Consider the following 24,277-nt stretch of genomic DNA (forward strand, 5'->3'; position numbering starts at 1 on the left):
AGGTAAATAGTGCCAAGCTTGAAAAGGAGTGGCCATAGCCAGAAGAAATGGCAGTTTTAAAATGTTTACTTATTAGAAGGTACCTATTAATATTTGAACTGTCTCCTACCCCCATCCATGCCATCAAACATAATGATGTTTTTATTAGGTCTTTTGAACTTATGAAAAGCAATGTACGCTTATGATATCATGTGCTATTTAACTACTAAACATTACCTAGTTTAAATTTGAATAATCAACAGAGTAATATTCCTGTTTTCTATACATTTTCTGAATTTCAAGTTTTTCTCTTTTTAAAAAAAATTGGTTTAATTGATATTTCTTTTTAGAGAGAAAGGAAGGAAGAGAGAGAGAGATAGAAAAATGGATGAGAGAAACAGCATCAGTTGGCTGCCTCCTGCATTCTCCCTTCTGAGGATTGAGCCCACAACCTGGGCATGAGCCCTAACTGGGAATCTAACTGCAAGCTCTTGGTTCCTGGGTCGATGCTCAATCCCTGGGCCACACCAGACAAGCCTATTTCTCTCTTTCAACATCAACCTACACATCGCTGTACATTGATGAGCCAATGCATTCTGCTTGCATTTTACTGATTTTTTAACAGTGGGCCTTCCAGTTCAGCCTGTAAATAAGCCACATTCCAGTTACTGTTAACAGACTCTTTACCTCTCACTAATTTACATTTTTTACCTCCTTCATGGCCAATGACTTTTAAAATTTCATGTTCACAATATTCGGATAATGTCAGTTCTTTAAAATGTTTTTAGTTTATGAGGTTAGGCCATTTGTTGGGACACCTCAGGTTTATGGAATCGTAGATAGGTCTTAAAAATCTATTTAAATGCCTTATTTATTTATTTATTCATTTATTGTTGCTGATTTATTATTTTTTAAAATTTACCTTTATTGTTGAAAGTATTACAGATGTCCCTTTTTTGATAAGAGAAGTCATTATCAATTTAAGGGACATAGTATAATCCTCTTCAGCACTCCCCTTTAAGAGAGCTCTGAAATATACTGCTATTGGAAAGAAGCCTCACCTACAAGCATATGTTTAGGGAGGGAAAACATTTTTCCAGCATAAATTGTTCTCCAATGATTTGAGAAAATGTAGGAAAATTCATTAGTAAAAATATGGTTGAGGACAGAGGAGGATCTCGAAGCCTTGATTTTCAACTGTTTAGCAGCCACAACATATACTGTGTTTACTTAAACAAGATGCATACAGACTGAGCACTAAAAACAGTTGCTTTTCTTTTTGAGCAAAATGAGGTTCTTTTTCATCTATTCAACAGTTGCCCAAAACAAATGCTTGATTTTGAGAACTGGCAATTCCGATCTTGCTGAGAAGTCATTCTTCCCAGTGATCACATAAAATGAACAGTAGAGAGCAAAGGAGTTAAGAACCGAGCCTATACATTCATTTTAGAATTTTGCTGACTCAAAATTTCCTTTCTGGGTTTATGATGCCAGCAGAACTTCCATGTTGAATTATAGTCAGTTCCACCGTTTTCAGTTTCAAACAGCTGATTTCAAATGCCTGTGAAACTGCTCCAATGAAACCACAAGAGGGTGCTAGAAACTTACAGTATGCCTGTTGTAGCAGTGGAAGAGACGGGTTGAAAAATACCAGATGTTATTGTGATCTAAATTTCCACTTGATAAACATTCTGATTTTTAGACAAATTCAATGTTTTGACTGAATAGTTTTTGTTACAACCAGAAGGCAGCTTGAGATTCGAGCTAAACAGAAATAAGTGTATATTGATAGTGATTAAGTTCCTTGGAGGATTAGAACAAGTCACTGTTACAGGTCACATAACAGCTTTCTGACTTCCACATCCTGTTGCTCATAATTTGACATTTTCAGTCATAATTTTCTTGCATAGGTCTATTTTTAAATAAGGGTATTTTCTATTAGTCATAATTACTTACATCAAGCACTTTTATATAAAGCTTTTAATAATTTAAAAGATTCCAAAAAGTTATACTTACAATGATCTCAACAAATGACTCATGGTATTAGTAAACTTAAACCCTGAATTCATTATTATCTGAGTAATACTTCACTATTTAATTCATTACTTTCTGGTGTGTCATAGATGCACAAATAGCTTTTTGATAATGGTAGCTATTTAGAGGTGTTAGATAAGTGAAATAAAAATAGATGGCCTCTGAAGCTATCTGTCTCAGTCTTTCTGTGGGGGTCTGAAGGTGAAAGCATATTCCAGCTGATGGCATGTGTAGGACTCCAGCTTTCTTGCCCTCTTTTGATGAGCTTCACCATCAGTATCTTCTTCTTGTATGGATTACGACATCTGCTTTTTTCTCAGCCTCTAAATATCCAGGGAGGGTTAGTCCTTAGGCGTATATAGCTCGATCAGTAATAGCAGCTCTCTAGTAAGAGTTGGTGCTCTATAGCTGAATTACGCATTGCCAGTTTGGAGAAAGGGTAAGAAGATCACTTGTTCTTTTTTATTTGCATTTATTTGAGGTTCACTTATTTTTTTTTCATTAAAAATATATTTTTATTGATCTCAGAGAGGGAGAGATGGAAATATCAATGATGAGAGAGAATCATAGATCAGCTGCCTCCTGCACATCCCCTCCTGGGGATTGAGCCCACAACCTGAGCATGTGCCCTGACCTGGAATCAAACTGTGTTCTCTTGGTTCATAGGTTAGTGCTCAACCACTGAGCCACGCCGGCCAGGCTGTGGTTCACTTATTTTCAAGATCTCAACTTCTTCAGCATCGGAAAGTCTGGCTTTAGGCATAGGCCTAAAGGAAGTAGCTATTTATATGGTGTGATTTGAGAGATTCCCCCAAATTCACTTGCTTCAACATATCTCTGGTACCAATGTGCCAGGTCTCTCTGCACTTTTCTTATGGGTTCTCATAACAGGCATTGGGGATCTCAACTGGGAGAAAAGGAGAAACTTAAAGAGAGGACATAGTATAGATACTAGATGTGGAAGAAGGTTCACCTGGTTCCTTCCCTGTGCACCGGAAGGGGCACAAGCTGTGGAGCCAGTCAGCTAGACTGCTGTGCAGTCTTTCCCACTGAGGCACGTTACCTCCCTCACTTCTTCAGCCTCACAGTCTTCCTGCTCCACTTTATAGTTTATGGAGCTTAAACGACATAAGTGTAAAGGAAACCTGGCACATAATGAATATCCAAAGGGGTTTTCCCTTTTTCCCCTTGAACATGAAAATATTACTTATTCTAATGAAGACTATTTTGTGATTTAGATATATGCATTTAAAGACTTTTTCAGAGTCACAGCTTGCATTTGCTTATCTATATTGCAATATATCATTCCTTAATTTTCTTTATGATGCACTGTCACTTATTTTAATACCAGATTATACTTTTTTAAAAAGGAAGCAACAATATCTAGTGATACAAATGTTGTTATCCTTATCAAAAGATCAATAACACTTCATATGCTAGTAAACAAAATTTCCCACTCTATAGCAGTTAATCATGCTATAATTCTTCTAATATTTAATAAACAGAGGATGAGAATATCATTCAGATTGATGGCCAGTCTAACTTATATTTACAGATAGTCATCTGAAATGAGATCTAGAACTTGACTCCCAAATTGAATATACCCACATATTTAGTATATATGTTAATGTCCACTGACTGGAATGGGGAAAACAAAACTGATCATAGCAAGGTCAGCATTAAGGAAATAGATGAGCTTTCCATGTATTTGAGAAAGTGAAAACTTACGGTAAGCAATCCCTTGACTTGAAGGGTGGAGATAAACACAAAATATAGTGCAGATGATGAATGAAATCCCATCCTTCTTCTGGGTGATGAGACAAATTAGATGGGTGTTAGGATAACCCACTCAGCTCCTGGTTCCGAGTGTTTGCTTTCATCAGAACTTAACTTGTGGTCTCCAATCCATGAGGATAGCAATGGCGACCTCACGAGACTTCCAGAGCAACATCCATTCTTACTGACCTAGGAGATAATCATTACTCAGACAGCTCCAGCAAACACTTTCTCTTCCCAACTGAGTTCCCTGGCTTTCTCCTTTTCCTCTTAAATTGTTTATGGCTGCCCAGGGGTATGCTAGGAAAGTTGACTGTTCCAGGCTGTTCCCCAAATTTATAAGCTGATGTAGTAGCATCAATTGGCCTAGAGTGATAATATATTTTGTAGTGGATTTCTTAAGGCTTTGAAAAGTTTCTCTTCACTCAGTGTGATGTGAATTACACTGAGGATGTAATCCTATCATGTAGGATTCCAAGGCCTATTACATACATACATTGGGATTTAGATGTTTCATCTATTAACTTCACATTACCAGATCACTTTGCCAGAAGTTTAAGAAAAGTTAAGTCTGCCAGAATTTTTAATGGAGTGGCATTTATATAAACCTTATCCATTGGCCTTTACTACTGAGATAGCCAACCTTTAGTATGCCTATTTTCACCATACTTACCCTATCAATACCGAGTCAAACATAAATGCTCCTCCCATGTAGCATTTTCACCAATATTCACTAGAAGGAAAATATGCTTATTTTCATCTATGAAAAACTACAAAAACTCACCTATAGTACTTTCTTCCATTAGGGCATTGACAGATTCCACTTTGGTTATGCAAATAGATCTGGTGTGGAGGGCAGAATTGCAAGTACCATAAATCAGATACTTATGTCAAGTGTCTTCATCTATGAGGTTCTCCTGATATAGCTGATTCCCTAACGTAACAAAATAATGTAATTAGAACTCTGTTAACATAGAGACTTGGATTTTGATTCACTCAAATGGTTCTGAGTGCCTTCCAATTGTAAAATAATAATCACCAAATGTATTGACTACATATTAGGCACTATTTTAAGCTTATTGTTTTATTTAATGCTTACTACTACGAAAGGGAAGTAGCAATTACCCTGATTTTATATACAGTAAACTGAGACACTGAGATATTTAGTAACTTCTTTGCTATCACATGCAAATAAATGACTGACATGAGATCAATCCTGAGAGGGACTACAGAGCCTAGGATATTGGATATTTAATCCCTATGTGATCTATGCATATGCATGTGTATGTACACACACATACACACACACACACACACACGTACGTTTAGTTGTCTGGAAAGGCAAATTATAGATGACATCTGGGGGAAATAAGATGACATATAATAGAAACTTTCAGTAGAGTAGCAGTAGTAAATAAAGGATGATAGTCCTATCACCATAGAAGCAGCACCTACCAGTATGATAAGGTTTCAACTAAATTCATAGACAGGCACAGGAACAAGGATCTCACAGCAGAACCCCTTTTGTTAAGGAAGAAAATTAACTACAGTAAGGCTTGTTTGTGAGCAGGAACTATTTCAGGACATTATATCCCAAACATTTTTATTTATAGCAAGTTAGATTAGCAATTTTTGATGGAAAGGCAACCATGATACTTTAAAAAAATGAAACATGAACAGGCAAGGAAAAATAATGTGAGTGTTCCAGTTGCTAGCTTTGAGCATCCATTTATCTTCTGCTCTTTTTCAGTTTTTACAAATTTCTTTATTTTGATTTTTGGGGTTATGTAGCTATTTTTGACTGCCATGTCTAACTCAAGGCTTTTATTATACCTGCCTAAATTGTATAATTTTTTCTTTTACTGGATCAAGCTATGTTGAATTAAGTTTTGAATTCTTCCTACGTTTAAGTGATTGCTTAAAGGAGATGGCCAGCCTCTACTCTAGCGGTACCATGTTAAATTACCCGAGGAAGGTTTCCGTCATTTATCATGATTGCTTCTTCCTTTGCATGCACTTCAATTTGGGCAATTTTCTTGGAATGGCCCATTTTGCTTTCTGTATCTTTTGTACAATCGCTGCTGTTTCTGTTAGCAGCATTGTGGGTTACTATTTTTTTAAAAAAATCTGTTTCATGCATTTTAGATGAAATTAGGGAATTTGATCATTGTGACACAGTTCATCCCATACAAGTAGAGGAGGCTGAGATTTGGATCTCTCTATTTTTGATATTAACTTAATTTACTGCGGAAAATTGTGCAAATTATCCGAAAATTGTTTTTACCCCCACCGTTCTATAGGTTTCATGCGTGGTTGTTTTTTTTGTTAACTACTTTAATTCTAATAATTAACATCCATTCCCCCTTCATGGCCACTTACTGCTATCTTCACTATAATAAAAAAGAGAACGTGTCCTTTTGAAGGCCCAACGACAATAACTATGTTCAATGTGATAAACTATGTGCATTGGTTAAGTGCTGAAACATCATAGGTGTGCCTATGCCTCAGAACAGCCTAGGGCAAGCCTGGTGAGTTCCACTTGGGCATTCAAGTGCTAAATTGAGCTCAGTAGAGTTGGCCATTTCCCTGCAGCCACAAACTTCGGGCAGATGTAATAATGCAAGTGTCACCTTAGCTGGAACACTCCCTGTGAATGTCCTCTCCTACACATGTTAGTTTCTATTAACTTTTTATTTAACTTGCTCACGAAGCATGAACAAGCCAGACAAGAACGTTTTGCACTTACATTTGATTGAAGTTTCGAGAGAAAAAATGACACCTAAAAGATGTTAAAACTTAGATATAAGACAGAAAAGAGCTGGCACTTCTTTCTAAGGATAATTTATATTTTCTTGTAGGAGAAAATGAAAAATAAACAACTTTAGCTTTAAAGTATACGAAATATAGAAGAAATTAAGGAAAGAAATATGTATGTCTTTTTTATGACATATAATTGCATGTTATAATTTTTAATGATTCTTTGCTATGACATGTCACTGTTTTCCCCAATCCAGTTTGTGGACATTCAAATATATACTACCTTTGTGGGTACTTATTATTTTGATGTAGAATGGAAATGGAAATGTTTGCACATTTTAGTGGAACCCATTGATTTGATTTTTAGAAAATGAGTTATGTCCTTTGGCCTCACTATCAACTCACATTATATTTCTACATCTCCATTTCACCCTACTCCTTTCTTATTTTACTGGGCAGCCATGAAGCTAGATGGATATATAATATATGTGAAGTAACTAACTCTAAAGGAAAATACTTTTATCAGTTACTACATATTACCATTCTATGATTTTAGCCCTCATACCCTAAACCACTTATCTAATGAACCTCATTAAAAATACTAGAAATTGGGATCACATAAAAGGTTATTTTCTCTCTATAAAAGTGGAGTATTATTGTGGTAATTTCCATGCCTCTGTGAACTAATGCTAAAAATACACTTTATTTTAATTTTTTTATGTTCCATATGATAACATAGGTTATTGTAGGAAATGTCATAGATTTGATAGCCCTCCATTAATTTTTTAACTGATAATTTATTGAATAAGATAGAATAAAATTTTCATTCAAATGTTTAATGTCCTAAGAATTCTCATTGAATTCATTATTTAAATAGTATTTTCATAGTTTTGACAAATAATTATGCAGTTTGAAAGTATGAGAGAGTAGTTGATTCTGGCATGGGCAAGATGAATGTTTTACTTAAAATGTTTTCAGAGTGATTTCAGATCATTCATAATATGAATCTTGTATGTTTTCTTAGTATTGATTCTTATATGCTTAATCATTCCAAAATTTTTGTTGGTTTAAAATAACATATACTCATAACTTGCATGTAAATATCTGTCAATAGTCAATAATTAATAGATTTCCCCTATGTCAATATCTCAGCCTGATGGGTTATGCATTTACTTGATGGAATTTCTCTTTATTAGGAGCTGTTATTAGACCAAATGTTATTTGTTCATCTATTCAGTCAATGTTATTTATTACCTATTATGTACCAGACATGGTACTAGGTCTAGTGCTATTTGTTGATGAGTAATTGGTAGTCCTTAACCTGCCTTCAATGAGTTTGTAATCTATATTTGAAGATTAAATATATGCATAATGATATATAAGACAGGATGCTTTTTAAATTTTTTAATTAATTTTTAGAGAGAGAGAGGAACAGAGGGAGAGAGACAGACAGACAGACAGACACACAGAGAGAGAGAGAGAGAGAGAGAGAGAGAGAGAGAGAGAGAGAGAGAGAGATGTCGATTTGTTGTTCTACTTATTTATGGATTCATTGGTTGCTTCTTACATGTGCCCTGATCAGAGATTGAACCTACAACCTTGGCATATTAGGATGACACTCTAACCAAGAGAGCTACTTGGCCAGGGTAAGGCAAGATGCTTTTAAAGTACCAATAAGAGGCAAAAGCATGAAACCATGAAAGTTTATAGGAGGTTAAAAAAATCTCTAAGACCTTTGCATATGTTAACTCATATAAGTCTCAATTTAAGAGTTCCTAGAAGGTATGCATTCCTACCCCATATTTTATAGATGAACCAATGGCTCAGAATGTTTAAGTATGATTTTCAAGAGTTCAGAGGTAGTGCATGTTTGAACCAGAATTTGCGTTTTCAGGACTTTTGGAATCCAAGGACAGTGTTTTTCTTTCAATATATCCCAATGTCATGGGAGCCAAGGGAAGAGAGACTTTAAAACAAAAGAAGTAAAATAAGAAGACACTTTCAACAATATTGCAGTTTAGGGAGAGCAGAAGGGAATTCAGCAAGTTCTCCAAATTTGATGATAGCGGGTAGGAGTAGTAGCTGGACTATAAGGATCAAATGTGCAATGAGAAAGAGATAAGTAAATGAAAAAAATCTACTTAGAAAGTGACAAATCGTGTTTGCTCTTCTTTTGTTATATTTATGCTATGTTTCATAAAAATGAAAATCTTTTTATAAAGAAATGAAGTCTATGAACAGAATTGGGTGGATATTATCTACCTACTAGAGGCCTGATGCATGAAATTCTTGCAAGAGTAGGTCTGCTTTCCCCTGGCTGCTGGCACTGGCTTCCCTCTGGCACCTGGGACCTGAGTTTCCCTTGCAGCCCCAGGGGTCGTCCGGAAGGTCATCCAGAAGGATGTCCAGTCTCATTAGCATATTACTTTTATTATTATAGATTTGCTCAATATATATACTGGAGCCACACTCTTTCACTTCATTGTTCTGTAAATATTATATGCATGCTAGTGACAGTCTCCAATTAAATTGTAAATTCCATTATGACAAATTCCAATATACTATTATAAGCTTTTCTTAAGAGCTTTTGCTATGTTTGTATGCAGAATAGAATTCACTATCCTAAAGTATATTGTGAGTTCTGAAACAGAGGACCAGCTTCCAATTCTTTATTTACCATATGTTTTCTTGGAAATTGGCCTTGCATAGAGTAAACACTCAGTAATATTTGTATGATAGCATGCTCATTAAATAAATGAAGAACTATTCCTGGTAGAAATTGAAAACCAGAATTTCTTTGTCATGCCAAAGGAGAAAAATTGAAGTGAAAAAAATGCATTAAAATTTCTGGTTGATCAAATGGACCCACAAATTTATTAATTGAAAAATATATAGTCCAATATATAAACTCACTCTGTGTTAGAAAACATTGTAAATTAGCATCTCTAGTTTTTCATTTTTCTAAGTGACTATATACCTACTAATTAGTTGGGAAGGTTCTGAGTAACCTGTTTTCTAATGAAAAAGGACTCATTTAATTGTTTTATATTGACAAATAGAGATTATAGACACTGTAAGCATTATCATACTTATATGGACATAAAATCTCTATTGCCCTTTGAGAACAACCATTTGTATTATTTTGATAAAAAATTATCCAAGTTTTCAAAATTGTAACTTTTAGAAAAGTGTTTCTGAGAGAGATTCATCAATATTTATAGTTGTAGTGAAGTCTCTGAATTAACTGGCAATAGCAAAATCTTTATATACTTATAGAATTTATAACACAGAGATCTCTATTTCTCTGGTGACTTTAAAGTACATTTCTCTTATAACACAGGTAGAAAATGATCACTATTCTATTTTTGTGGATGGTGAAACTGAGTCACACTGAGATGTGTGTCATGCCTCATGTCACACCAGTCAGAGGAAAGCAAGAAATGTAGCCCAGGGCTTCTGCCTTTGGTTCTAGTCACTAATTTTCCAAAGCTTCTTTTCAGAGAGATGACTTTTAAATCAGACAGCTGGAGATCACTTCCTCCTTAGCTGTCAAGTGGTGAGCTGTGTGTTTTCCTGCTTGAATTGCTGACCCCATTTAGAGCAGGGACGCTGTAAGAGATGTGCCCTTCTCTAGAACCCTTATGAGGAAAACATGGGGTCTGGCAGAGAGAAAACCCACACAGGTCACCTTTGAAAGACTTAAACGGAATTTCCAAGGGTACGGGGATTTCTTTTTTAATATTACTATGCTTATAATAAAAGACTGTAGGTACACATGCATGCATGCACATACATCTATTTTTTTTTTCTTTAAATAAAATGCAAATGCCTAACTTCCCATGTTAATGCAGGTATGAGTGAAAAACTTCTGAAGCATATAATAGAAATTGAATTTAGGCAAAAGAGGCTCCTTGAGCTAAGTGACAGAAGCTAGATCATCACCGACTGACCCCCAGAATTTGTTCACATGCTCATTCATACCTGAGATGCCTTTAAGGAGCGTAGAGCCTTCTCATATGCCCTTGGCAATGAAGTGGTGTCTGTCCTGAGGAGCATAAGGCAGTGGTTGTGCCTCCCAGCAGAGGAAATGCCTGATGCACATTCTCTCCAGATTGCTTGTAATTGGCAGGGAGTCCAAAGAGGTGGCCCTCACCACCACAAGGTGTTGAGACAGGAATGGTTCAGGGAAGAGGGAGGGGACTGAGAGGGTGCAGGGGACAGGTTTAGGTGACTTGCCGGTTCTGTTCTGCTTAACTGCTGCTATTTCTTTTCTTCTTCTTCCTTGTTCTCTTCTCCTGTAAGGACTGCTCCCCCTCCTCCTCCTCTGGCAGGAAGCACTTATTACCAGCTTGGCATTGTGCTAAATAAACTCTTTATACTTTTATTGTTTCATCTGATTGATTTTTTTTTCAGCATAGTCGGAGGCTTACTCTAGATTTGGCCCGTGGTATTTGCCTAGCAAAGGTTGGAATAGGCAGTTAGGCATTATTTGCTGATGTGAATATAATAATGATGTAATGGCCATTACATCAGTGTCAAATTGGCCATGTTGACATTGCACATACTGCCTCATCTCCGACCCTACCACATACTCTTTAGCTGATGGAATGATTTAATTGACCATCCTTTGCTCTAGGCAGCTTGAAGAGTGAACTACTCAATTTGGTCTTGAATATATATATATATATATATATATATATATATATATATATATATATAGTCATTAGTGTGAAGTACATGAGAATTGTTGCTATGATGGCTATTAATGTGCATTTATATGTCTTCTTCTACAAAAAACTCTCAGGGATAAAAGAGTTTTGATTGCCATGTAGGTAGTAACCCTCATATTAACATAGATCTAATATGACATGTGCCAGGAATTTAAGCCTAGAATTTTTCCACATTCTCTTAGAAATGCCTTCTCATTCCCCCCACATTTCTCTATTTAGAAAAGGCATGATATTTCTCATTCAAGGACTAAAAAATTGGTCAAAAATTATTTCTATATATGTTATATTTAGTCATACATATAATTATATTGTCATCAATAGTATATAAATGGCCTTACCAGATTAAAAGCAACATCACAATATTTCTGAATTATTGGGATCACTAAAAATTTTTTAAAAAATTAAAAAATTGCCTACTTAAAAATATCTACAGTATCTATTTCTCATAAGGTTTTCTCCTTTGTTTTGATTTTGTTGTTAATAGACTTTAAAGTGAAATATAGCCGAAACCGGTTTGGCTCAGTGGATAGAGCGTCGGCCTGCAGACTGAAAGGTCCCAGGTTCGATTCTGGTCAAGGGCATGTACCTTGGTTGCGGGCATATCCCCAGTAGGAGATGTGCAAGAGGCAGCTGATCGATGTTTCTCTCTCATCGATGTTTCTAACTCTCTATCTCTCTCCCTTCCTCTCTGTAGGAAAATCAATAAAATATATTTAAAAAAATAAAGTGAAATATAGTTTTATATTTCACTTTGTATAGCTGTCCTTAAAAATCAATACTTGTGCTAGTATAGCATTATTGTGATAGTGCTAAGTGGACCCAGATCCTAACAGGTAATTTTCCTGATGGCAGCCTTCTGAACATATGGACAGTGGATATAGACGTTGTTTGTCCTGCGCGTGAGAAAAAGATAGAGGTTTTCTTAATTCCCCCAAAGGCCTTATTGCTTTATAGAATCAGGGCATGGTGCTCTCAAAAATGGAGAGAAAAGAGGAGTATTTATCCAATTGCCTGGGCTTTCTAAATGCTGTGCTGCTTTTGAAAAAAAAAATTTTTTTTTGCATTTTTCTTAAGGAAAGAGGTAACAAGCTATTTCCTTGAAAGAAAAGATGAGAGACATAACTTCTCCAGTGATTGCATAATTGTGATTGTGGCATGGTCTTGAACTTTGTGAAACACCACAAGATAACCAGTGAAGCCGTGTAAAACTCGGGGGAGAGGCTGATGAGGGGTCTCAGGGCAGAAAACGTTTATCTTACTCAGTTCTCTTTCCTTAATATAGCAGGTGTCATTCCTGAGCACCAGGCCTAGGGTTTTGCCCAGCTTCTGCCTTTGGGGGGATCTTTAAAAAGAAGATAATAAAACTGCAAGTCCCTCCCATAGTTGCAGGCCAAGTGAAGTGCTCATTTTCACATTAGAGCTTGTGCAATCTGGAAGGATATTTGTTTAGTGTTACTTGTGAGTTGGTGGATTAGATAAAAGCCAGTCAAGTGTAAGAGAGGTCTGCGTGAAGTGCGCCGTCTCTCTGGGTCATTGCCATGCTGCCGGCGTTCCTCCAGTCTGCTAATAGATTCCCCCAGCTCCTCCATGCCAGGTGAAAATTCCCTCATTAACGGGAATTTATTCCATTTCCTTTTATCATTTATTATTGAAGACTAAGTGTGAGTGGAGGAAGTTTCAGAGATGAAGGGGTAGAATTTTAAACAACAAAATCTACATTGGAACTCAAAGAGAGAGAGAGCAGAAAGCCTGGTATTGTTTATAAAGCCAGAGAACACACTAGAGACTTACCCCGGTAGCAGCTGAGCTGAGCTGTCTAACCGTTCAAAGATTATGGCCGAGTGTGTAAAAGTCTTGATTGTCTGTTTTTCAGATGTTTTTTCCCTTCTCAAATTTCAGACTGTCATTTTGTGCTGCTGGGTAGAGAGAAATTGAGGATTATGAAAAAGCCAGCATCACAGTTATTTGGTGTTTCTTTGTTTTATTGTTTAGCATGATAAAAGAGTAACCTTTGAGGAGTTTGCCCTTGAACTCTGAAAGCAAGGAAAGCTGATAGGGGAAAGAAAATTTGGATATATAGAGGACACAGCTCTGAAATATGGATTTAATGTTCCCAGAAGTAAAAACAAACAAACATATTCAGTGCACACAAATCCCTATTAAATAACAGAAGGATAATTTATTTATTACATATATTTTAAAAACTGTGCTTTAGTACAAGGTACTCCATTCAGCTGATCACATTTCTCACTTGGTATAATGCTCCTTTGATTTACAATACAACATAAACGGAGCCTTCCCTACTGAGGTTTCAAAGAGTGAGTAACAAATTTAGTGTTTATATTTCTTTTAGCAATTATTCTGTTTCGAGTTTGTTCCAAATTAAGGTATTCATTTTCCTTTGGAAAAAATAGAAATATTATAGCCCTGTCCATAAGTATGCTTCTTTTTAGCTTGATTTAAACAAATCTTACTCTGATGAAAGTTCTTTTCAGCAGACAAAATAGAAGGCAGCCCAATCTGGGCAGATAAAGATGAGGATCATGTATCTGAATCTCCACATTGTTAAATGAGCTTTTATGTTCACTTCAGATTATTCATCTTGTATTTGACTCTGAAGAGGTTTAACCTTATCTGAATCACTGGCCCAAAGCTAATGAATTGTGTCTTCAAACTGTCTCTTCTTTTATTTTATTATAATGGGGCTCAAAATAAAATTTTGTATCTGAACAAGTAGGGAATAAAGTCAATTTTCTTCGGTGTAATGGTATGCCAGCCAGCCTTGTGTTATGCAGAAGCAGTAGAGAGAGCAGATGAGGGATATATATAGAGAGAGGGGCAACCTGCTCTCTGTCTTGGAGTTAGGGGCATCCTGCAGAATTAGGTGGGAGGGATCTAACTTTTCTCTGTCCTTGTAATTGCCAGAGTAGGTCATAATCAACATCTCTTTTCTCAGTGAAGGGCATTGTAAAGTGCTTTATGCTATTTCATGGACATGTCTAAAGCATAGACATGAATAACCAGTGAGACCATGAATGAAAAACTATAGAACATACGTCACATTGAACTTCACATGAACATTCCTAACCGATATTTGCATTCAGGTTGAGATAGATGAACATGAATATATTCACATGCCATTCCAATTAATACATGCTAATTTTCAAGATGTTTAAAAAATATCAAATCATGCTATTGATCTAATTATTTGAATATTGGACAAAAGTTAAAGCAGTTTTTGGCTCACCAAGAAAATATCCTGAGATTCAGTTTGTGAGCTTAAAACATGCACTCTGCAAGCCAGCTTGATGTATCTGTTTCAGAACTCTCACCTGGTATGATTTGAGGGGGCACCAATGGAGAAGGAGTTTCAACTACCATTCTGAAATTCTGTCATTCACGATTCATTATTTTGTGTTGCTGTTGCTCTTCTCAGGCATCCTGCTAAATAATGAAAACTCTCTGGGGTGGATATGCTATGGGGAACAGTAACAATTGAGTTATTCCTAATGACAGATATTTTTTGCCACCAGAGCTGAGCACAAAATTAATTCACTTTACTTTTTTATGCATAAGGTCAGTTCTATCAATCAGCCTTCCTTTTCTTTAAAATTTTTGTTTTGTTAGTAGGAGTTCAATATTTGGTGGGTGGAGAAACACTTTGTATATTTTCTGGAAATATCTTTACATATTCTATTGGACTTTTTTTTAGTGGAAAAGAATAAGAGGAATTGTGCATATTTCAGCAAAAGAAAACATTGCATAGCTGAATGTGGACAGAACAAATGCAAATGTATTGCATCCCTAATAGAAATGTGAGGAATTTGAGTGGTTTCTTGTTTGCTTGGTTGTTTAACATCATTATTTATAACTTTCATTTAAAGCAATATAGGAACCTTTGAGGAATTATTTTCTTATAATTATTTTCTTATATGATATTCCATATAAGAAAAGAAAAAAATCACCCAAGGCAAAAAACAAAATAACAAAAACCCCAAAACATGACTCAAAGATTAAAGATTAATATATTACTTCTGGTCATCTTTGGACTTGAAGAAATTGCATTTAAGCTTGTCCATAGTCAAAATTATAGGCACGATGGTTCTTTTCATGGCATGTTTCCTATGTGTATGGTTAGGCTTAGTTATTTAGGTTAGTGCGATGGTCAATATAGTAATATAGTATGGGTTTTGCCTCAGATAGTTTTTGTAATAAAAGAAATGTCTTACTGAAGATCTACTTATTCTTTGCTCATCCTTTCTTTTACTGCTATCCCACAATGATGGGAAAATGCTCTAGCAAATAGCTAGAAAAATCTATGGGTAAGAATTGATGCAATGGTATATGTAATGTGGTTCTCCACTTAACTCAACCTTCATACCTATGCTTTTAATATAATTGCAGATCACAGAAAAAATGTGTAGCTTTTCCTCATGCAGGCAAACATTAACATGATTTGAGATCTTCCACAAAAGTCATAATTGAAGATATTTATTTGAAAAGAACATCATCCAAATTTCTAATTTAGAAAAGGAGCTTATTTTTCAAGCACTTCCACTTTGGGGCTGAATGCTCACTTGCACGTAAACAAATGAGCAATTGGTTTAGGAATGTAGTCTTGGCACGGAAAGTGGAAATATACCTTTCTAAAGCAAATATCAACAGCAACAAATCCCGTCCTCTGCTTTAGTCTCAACAACATTTTGGGGGGGCAACACTAAAGCTAACCGCCATAAAGTTGTATGTTTCAAAGACTCTCAGATGCTCGAAGCCTTTCCAGACTTTCCCAGTAGAAGCTGGACACACTTCCTCTGAGCGAGCGCCTCCTGTCGTATACTTTTCTCTCATAGCACCTCTCACAGTGTAGATACATCAGGAGGTATTTGGTTGCCTCCTAATATACTCTAACTTCCTTGAATGTAGAGATTCTATACTTTATCTCTCTGCCATTAAAATAGGTAGCACAGAGCCTGATACACAGCACATGTTTACTAAGTGTTAAAGAATGACAGTGAATGTAGCCCTACCTCCACCATCCACAATTTCTTACTTTTTCCAACTATAAATCCTCCATTTGTTTCCTACACCTATGATATCTATTGCTGCCTCAAATGATTGCAATGAGGTTGCCCTTGCTTATAGCACATCTGTCAACTCCTTCATCTATATAACACTACATTTTCTTTATGGATCTATTCTCATCCCTCTACTGCCATAGTATTTCTCAGCTACAACCACTCACGTTGTTATCTCCTTTTTCTGACCTCACATTTCACCACACAGCTTATCTCCCCATAAAATGTGTTGAATCACGCTATCATTGCATTGTTTCAAATATTGTTTTGTATCTTCTTGAGAAGCACTGTCTAGTAGAAATTTCTGAGATGATAAAATATTCTGTAATCTGCACTGTCCTGTGCAATCGTCACTAGCCACATGTGGCTATTGGGCACTTGAAATGTGGCTAGGGTGACTGTGGATCTAAATTTATAATTAAAAAATAGTTTAATTAATTGACACTTAAATTTAAATTTTTATGCGTGGCTAGTGGCTACCATGTTGGACAGCACAGTTCTACAGCATATAACACAGTGCTTGACACACATAGTGAATGATTAATAATAGTTAAAAATCAGATTGTGTTCAAGAATTTGGCAGGAAAATGTATTGCTCTGAGAGAATGCTTATCAGTTACCTGGGAAGATTAAAAATCTAAATGGGAATATAAAAAGAAGAAATGAAATTCATTAGGAGAAATAACAAATTGATTTGAGAGACAGAAGGGAATTTAGATGGTATAGAAAAAAGTATATTAAATAGGAAGAGCTGTAGCTGCAAAAATGTAAACTAATATTGATATCAAAACCCAGAGAAATAGCTATTAAATATACCAGTACTATTCTCTCTTTTTTAAACTCAGAATATGAATTCATTAAAAATGATTGAAGAACAGAATGAACAAAATGCAATGGATTTCATTCAACTACATTCTAATAGGAGAATTTCAGTGAAAATACTTTATTATTAGATCATCTGATGACACACTGTTATGTTTTAATTTTATTTAATTGACTATCAAACTATCATAACAGAATTTTATTGTACTGACTATTGCTGGTCACAGTTACTTGGTTAAAGATGCTTTTACAGTAGTATTCTATATTTCTGAACATTGGGCCTGTGTAAATTATTTTTGTGTACATTTTGAATTCTAGTCACAAGCTGATTTCAATAGCTTATTTGTCTTTTCTATAAAATAAAAAGCCATAGAATTATAGTTATCTTAATTTATTTAATAAGTACTTATTAAATGTTTGTGGGCCAGACAATGTGCTAGGCTTTGGGAATAATTTGGTAAATAAGTCAAATGTATTTTTTGCCCTTGTGGAACTTGAATCTAGCAGGGAAAAGTCTGGTTGCTAAAAATAAAATAAATGAAAGTAAGAAACATTTAAAATACCAGGTGGTGATGCCATGTTAAGCAGTATGCGTCCAAATTCCAACTTGGTTCAAAATGTAAGCATCAGTTAGGAGCCCAGGAAGGTCATTGTAGATGAGAACAGACTGAGAAGTCTTCGTGTTTGAAGCCTGGCTTTTGTTGACCTAAGAAGGGTGCTTGGGAGGTGGAGAGAAGCTGAGTAGGTAACAGGAATAGCCAAGGCTTTGCAGATGAGAGAAACAGCATGGATCCAGTCCAACTCATGGAAATGAGAGTGGGGAAAGTGAGGAGATAAATCTGGCTTGAGTGGAAAATAATCATAAGGCCAAAAAATAACTTTTTAACAGAATGATATGTGATATTAGTAAATAAAGGCAGTTTATGGAGAGAATTTCTAGTCTGATACAATGTTGGGATGCCCAGGTAAAGGTGATTCTCAAAGTTCATGTACATAAAGACCTGGACCACAGGTCAGACATTGGAGAAGGGGCTGCAGATTTGGGTGTCATTGACTACTTGTGAGCCAGACTAAAACTTGAGGATAGAGCCTTGGGACTAAATAGTAAATGGTTATTGGGAATAATAAAGTAGGGTGAGAAGCAACTTATCATAAGCCAGAGGAAGATACTTTAAAAATGGCGCATCAAACATGCTGACAGGATAGGAGATGAAAATTGAGGAAGAGCTCCTCAATTTAGTAAGGGGGGTCCCTGATTATTTTTAAAGAGGAAATTCATCAGGACAGTAAGTGCAGGAACCATTTTTCAGGAACTAAGAAGAGGGTGCATACGGTGTGAAAGTAGGAATCCACATATTTAGAAGATCAGCATCGCAAATAGTAGACTTCATAAAGACCATAAGTGTTAGTGGGTTATTTGTGTATTTTTAAAAGATAGATCTAAACAAGTTGAACCTAGAAAATAAAGAACCTTAGTGTTTTTGAAATTGAATAGTTCATGGCTGCTTATTGTGGTTGTTTTAAACGTGAGTCTCTTTCTCATTAAATCCCAGTGAGTCCGTCCCAGCAGAAACCCTGAAAAAGGCAAAGGAGATTGGGTTCTCCGACAAGCAGATTTCCAAATGCCTCAAGCTGACTGAGGCCCAGACAAGGGAGCTGAGGTTGAAGAAAAACATCCACCCTTGGGTTAAACAGGTAAAGTAGTTTCCCTTTCTTCTCAAGATTCCTCAAGTGAAATGTGAGTACCAACTCATAGGGTCATTGTCAATAAAAAGTGGGGTGGAATTTGAATGTGACACTGCTTGTCCAATCGAAGCCCAATTTTATTCGGCACAGGATTTATTTATGCTTAAAAAGGAAAGGATTAAGGGGTAACTGGGATGCAAAGGTAAGAGTGAGTACATGATTTTCTTGGCCTAAATGAAAAAGAAAAATCAAAATGACTTCTCCTCTGCTTTTTGACCAAGTGCAAATATATCTGTAGAAAGAGAAATCCTTAATGTAACAGAAGGACTTGTAATACCCTAGCGTGTTGGCTGAGCCTCTTGAAAAGAATACTTATCTCTTTTGGCACTAACTTTTTACAAGGTAATACTTTATTTTAAGTGCTCCATCATTATGGATCATTTAGTATTCATTGTGATAGGGTTGGGCATAATGAGCTCATCTAGTATTCATGACAATCACATAAGAACTTCCATAGGTGTACCATTGCGATTTTTTTTTTTTTTTTTGGCCTTTAATAGTAAAGCCATCTCTGGCTTAAAGTACCACCAGCTGGTTTTTGTCCTTTAAAATCACTGACCTTTCCAGTGTGCTCAGGGAGCACATGCATACCCTTAGGTCTCAGGCTTAATGCTGAATATTTTCTATTCAGCAATTATTATCTATTTTCCTTATCACCTGCTTGACACGAGCTTGCCCTCTAAGCTGAGCTTCTGGCCCTTGAGAGCTGAATTACCTCTATTGATTTTACTTTTTTTGTTCAATGAAAACTTGTCTCCTTTCCCCCTCCCCCAGGCTTTATGAAATTTGTGTCATCCAATTGCTCATTGCCATAGGTAACTTGAATCAGATGCATTAATTTGTGAAAACATCCTACATATAGGTCTTTTGCTCTGATTTTAGATTTTATCTGCAGCTGCTTTAGACCACTTGGCTGAGTAAGCCTTGGTACCCTGCTGATTACATGACCACATTGTTGTGTTCATGAGAGGTACTACCATAATGACTCAGTGATACTCTGGGATGTATATTGTCATTATTGCTCAAGTGATAATGAAATTCTTTCATTCCCCCCACCCCTCTTACTTTCAGAATAAGAAAGCAATTGGATTGTACAACATTTGTCTTTTCTTTATTTATGGTGGTAATAGGCATTAAAGGAATATGAATGTAGCACCAAGAAAAACCCCAAATCATTCTTTTAAAAAAATTTTAAAAAATCATTTTTTATTGATTTCAGAGAGGAAGGGAGAGGAAAAGAGAGATAGAAACATGAATGATGAGAGGGAATCATCAATCAGCTGTCTCCTGCAGGGCCCCTACTAGGGATTGAGCCCGCAACCCTGGAATGTGCCCATGACTGGAATCAAACCTGGGACCCTTCAGTTCTCAAGCTGATGCTCTATCCACTGAACCAAACTGGCAAGGGCCCACAATCATTTTTAAAAAAGAAATTATAACAAAGAAAGAAGAAAACTCCTTATTTATTTATTTGTTTATTTATCTATTTATTTTCTTTTTCAGATTGATACACTGGCTGCAGAATACCCATCAGTAACAAACTACCTCTATGTTACCTACAATGGTCAGGTACAAACTGCCACACTGCCATATCAGAAATCTCTAGATTTAGTAAATGGTACACATGGGTGAATATCTGTCTTTTGTCTTTGGTTATCCTATATAATAAAAGCCTAATATGCTAAGTGTCTGGTCGACCAATCCGCCGTTCAACCAATCAAAGTATAATATGCTAATGATATGCTAAGGCCGTTTACTATGACATACACTGACCACCAGGGGGTAGATTGTTGACCAATTGACCAGTCGCTATGATGTGCAATGACCACCAGGGGGCAGATGCTCCAACCGGTAGGTTAGCTTGCTGCTGGGGTCCTGCCGATTAAGACTGAACAAGTTGGGCCAGACATGCCCTGGAGCCCTCCCACAGTCCCTCCCCAGCTAGCCAACCTCCCACATCTCTCCCCAGCCCCAATCGTGCACCAGTGGAGTCCTTCGGCCTGGCCTGTGCCCTCTTACAATCTGGAACCCCTTGGGGGATGTTGGAGAGCTGGTTTCAGCCCAATCCTGCAGGCCAGGCTGAGGGACCCCACTGGGTGCACGAATTCATGCACCGGGCCTCTAGTCTAGTGATAATAAAGACATCATGGGGATCAGATGTGATGATGTCTTTCTGTACTCATCTTTGAAGAACTGTTTTAAGATGATGAAATCCAAAATCTTAAAAGATAAGGACAATCATTACATAAACCATACAGTTATGCCATGTTCTAATGACTATTTAATTTAAAAATATCAAACTTATTATTATTATTATTATTTTACAAACAAGTAGAGCTTTTATAGCTTTATACTTAGAAGTTCCCAGACTCATAGAGGATGCATGTCAGCAAGAGGAAGAACGAGAAAGACATATTCAAAAGCAGGACACATAGTTTAATTAGAGGGAAGAATAACAATGATTTTCACATCTTCTTTTTTGTCCTCTCAGGAGCATGATATCAATTTTGATGAACATGGAATGATGGTGCTGGGCTGTGGTCCATATCACATTGGTAAAGTGATAACTTATATTTACATAGGGCTTTACAGGCTATGTAGTACTTTTCACATGTTTTTATTCTAAAAACTATGTAAAATAGATGCTATCATAATAAATATTTTGCAAATTAGAAAATTGAGGTTCAGAGAGATGAAGCCCAAACATATGCAGCTATTAAGTGGTACAAGTGGGACTCAAATGTGGCCTCCACACAAACTCCATCTCCTTTCATTTCATCATCATCCCTTTATCATTTTCATCCTTATGAACTAAATTGAGTCTTTCACTGGGGTTGAGGAATGAATTTCACTTTGACTTTTTTTCTCTTCTAGCATAATATTTCACAAAGATTTATATACATCAGCCAGAATTATGTTTGTAGATGCAATTTCCTACTTAACATATAATTTCTGTTGACATCAAATGCAAAGAGCTTTTCTTATTGGTACATAGAGCATTATATGATTTGATTAAGACATTCTCACCAGAAATCGTTATATATTCCTCCCAGACACTTAAACATAGATATTTAATAATGAATCAAGATCTATTACAGTTGAAAAGTATGTGTGTAAATAGACAATGATATTTCCTAATAAGTGTATTTAACATTTAGTTTCTGTAAGACATTCTAAAATGGAAACGATAAAATAGATTACTTAAATGTATATAGCCTTATTTTGTTACTTTCAGCATAGTCTATTTTAGCTTTTACAATTAACTAAGTGCTTTAGATATGCCAGTTTACCAATTTTTGGCTAAATCATGGGAGACAAGTGTTTATACTTTTACTACTGTACCTTCTTATGGCCCAAACTCTGTCACCAGGACCTACCCTTTTCTTTTCTAGATCTATTTTCCTTCCTCTTCAAATTTTACCTGATTAATGCAAAAATTCTGCATTACCTGATGGCCCAGGGAAAACTAGCTGAGATGACAGTCAAATCTGTATTTAATTGATAGTGAGAATTAACTTGCTACTGAATTTGCTTAACTTATTCTAACAACAATTTTTAGGAGACAAAGACCGAATGCCAAGGATTAGTACAAATCCTAGAACTTTCAGTTCTATGACATCCCAGTAGAGGTGATATTTTGAGCCATTTAAGGCCATTATTATACTTCAAATTACTTCTTAGAAGGTCACTCACTCTGCATGGGGTGGCCTTGCCAACCTTAAAAGGATATGCTTGGAAAGGACAGGATTTCTAATCGATTAAGATATGTCAGAGCTACAAGGCACCTCAGGGGATCATTGGGTTTAGCCTTCAGACAGCAGCGTAAGTGGAAGGACTGAAACAAAAACTCAAGTATTCTGATCACTAACTGAACTACTTTTGTGTACTGAGGTCAGTATGTTTTCTTTGAATTTCTTTTCAGTAAATGAGGGCTGTTTTTTGTTCTCATTACAATGACCTCCCATTCACTTTAAGGTTCTGTATGCTTCAAATATGGATATGACCTATTGCAGAACTTAGCATATAAAACAAACCAACATGTCATTGTTGCTTAATTAATCTCTGTTTTTCCTGCTATTAAGATAGTACACATAATGGATCTGAAATTTATATGTTGGAGTTTTAAAAATTGAATTGAATTGAGGAAAGGAAGGGGCAGATAAATCAAATGTAGGCAGAAAAAAAAATGGAAAGGGCATTAGCTACCTTAGCTTGAACTGACTGGCAATATATTTCTGCTACTCTTTGTGTTGTAACTTCAAGCTTCTCCTACCTCTCTTCCCAATCTCATTGTCTCCACAGGCAGCAGTGTGGAATTTGATTGGTGTGCCGTCTCCAGTATCCGCACGCTGCGTCAACTTGGCAAGAAGACTGTGGTGGTGAATTGCAACCCTGAGACCGTGAGCACAGACTTTGATGAGTGTGACAAACTGTACTTTGAAGAGTTGTCTTTGGAGAGAATCCTAGACATCTACCATCAGGAGGTAAAAAAAAAAAAAAAAAAAAAAAAAAAAAAAAAAAAAAAAAAAAAAAAAAAAAAAGAAAGAAAAATATAGGCAGTGCACATATGTATATAGATTTAGATTGTAATTCCCCTCAGGATAAAAAGCTGTCAGTGTCTTCTGTTGTCTAATTTTGTAGTGAAATTCTAAAAATAATCACCCCAGTCTTAGATTCTTGAGGCCCTGGCTCAGAGTGATTATTTTTCATATAAAATTCACTCTTTCTTTCTAAGCATTCCAGCTATATTAAAGACTCCTCTTGGTAACAAGTGCCAGGCACATATTAACTAGTACAAAGCAACCCCAATAGATATTTTGCAGAATGATTGAATTGGTCATCCAGACATACAGCAAGCAGCCTCTCTCTAGTTCATGAACTTGATAATGAATCACAGTTCCCAGGGGAGAGAAGTTGCTTGTTCACAAAGGACCAATTAATTCTTTGTGCTGTCAGATGAAGCCATTAGTCTTCCATTTAGATCGACGAGACCATTGCGAGTGATTTTGTAGGAGCATTTTCCTACAGATGCTCCTCCACTCCCACTCTAATATTACTGAGTGTATCTTCCCTGTGGATTCAGATAATCAGTACTTATATTCTTCTTTTCTTAATGAATTATATGAATGTAAAAGTGCACTATATGCATGTACTGTGAAGGTAACATAAGGTTTGTGGTTGAAATCCCATTGTAAAATATAAAGTATAGTGCTGGAACTATGTGCTGATTTTTAGTGTAAAGTAAAATGGACAGAAAAAAAGAAAAATGAACAAATTTAGGATGATGTACCATTAGTTGTCTATTTGGGTCTGGTTTACTAATATTTTAATATAATACATTTTAACCATTAGGTAGAA

General features: G+C 36.0%; 1 protein-coding gene across 1 annotated transcript in view; it reads left to right on the top strand.

Moving 5' to 3' along the window:
- CPS1 (carbamoyl-phosphate synthase 1) overlaps positions 1 to 24,277 on the top strand; it is a 113,502-nt gene that overhangs the window by 58,275 nt on the left and 30,950 nt on the right. Inside the window, exons 22-25 of the mRNA XM_036320019.1 lie at positions 18,727 to 18,868; positions 20,423 to 20,488; positions 21,411 to 21,474; positions 23,222 to 23,403. Of these exons, the coding sequence (XP_036175912.1) occupies positions 18,727 to 18,868; positions 20,423 to 20,488; positions 21,411 to 21,474; positions 23,222 to 23,403 (454 nt within the window). The remainder of the gene's footprint in view (positions 1 to 18,726; positions 18,869 to 20,422; positions 20,489 to 21,410; positions 21,475 to 23,221; positions 23,404 to 24,277) is intronic.

The sequence above is a fragment of the Myotis myotis genome, unplaced genomic scaffold, assembly GCF_014108235.1.
Source record: "Myotis myotis isolate mMyoMyo1 unplaced genomic scaffold, mMyoMyo1.p scaffold_m19_p_8, whole genome shotgun sequence".
In the NCBI taxonomy this organism is placed as follows: Eukaryota; Metazoa; Chordata; class Mammalia; order Chiroptera; family Vespertilionidae; genus Myotis; species Myotis myotis.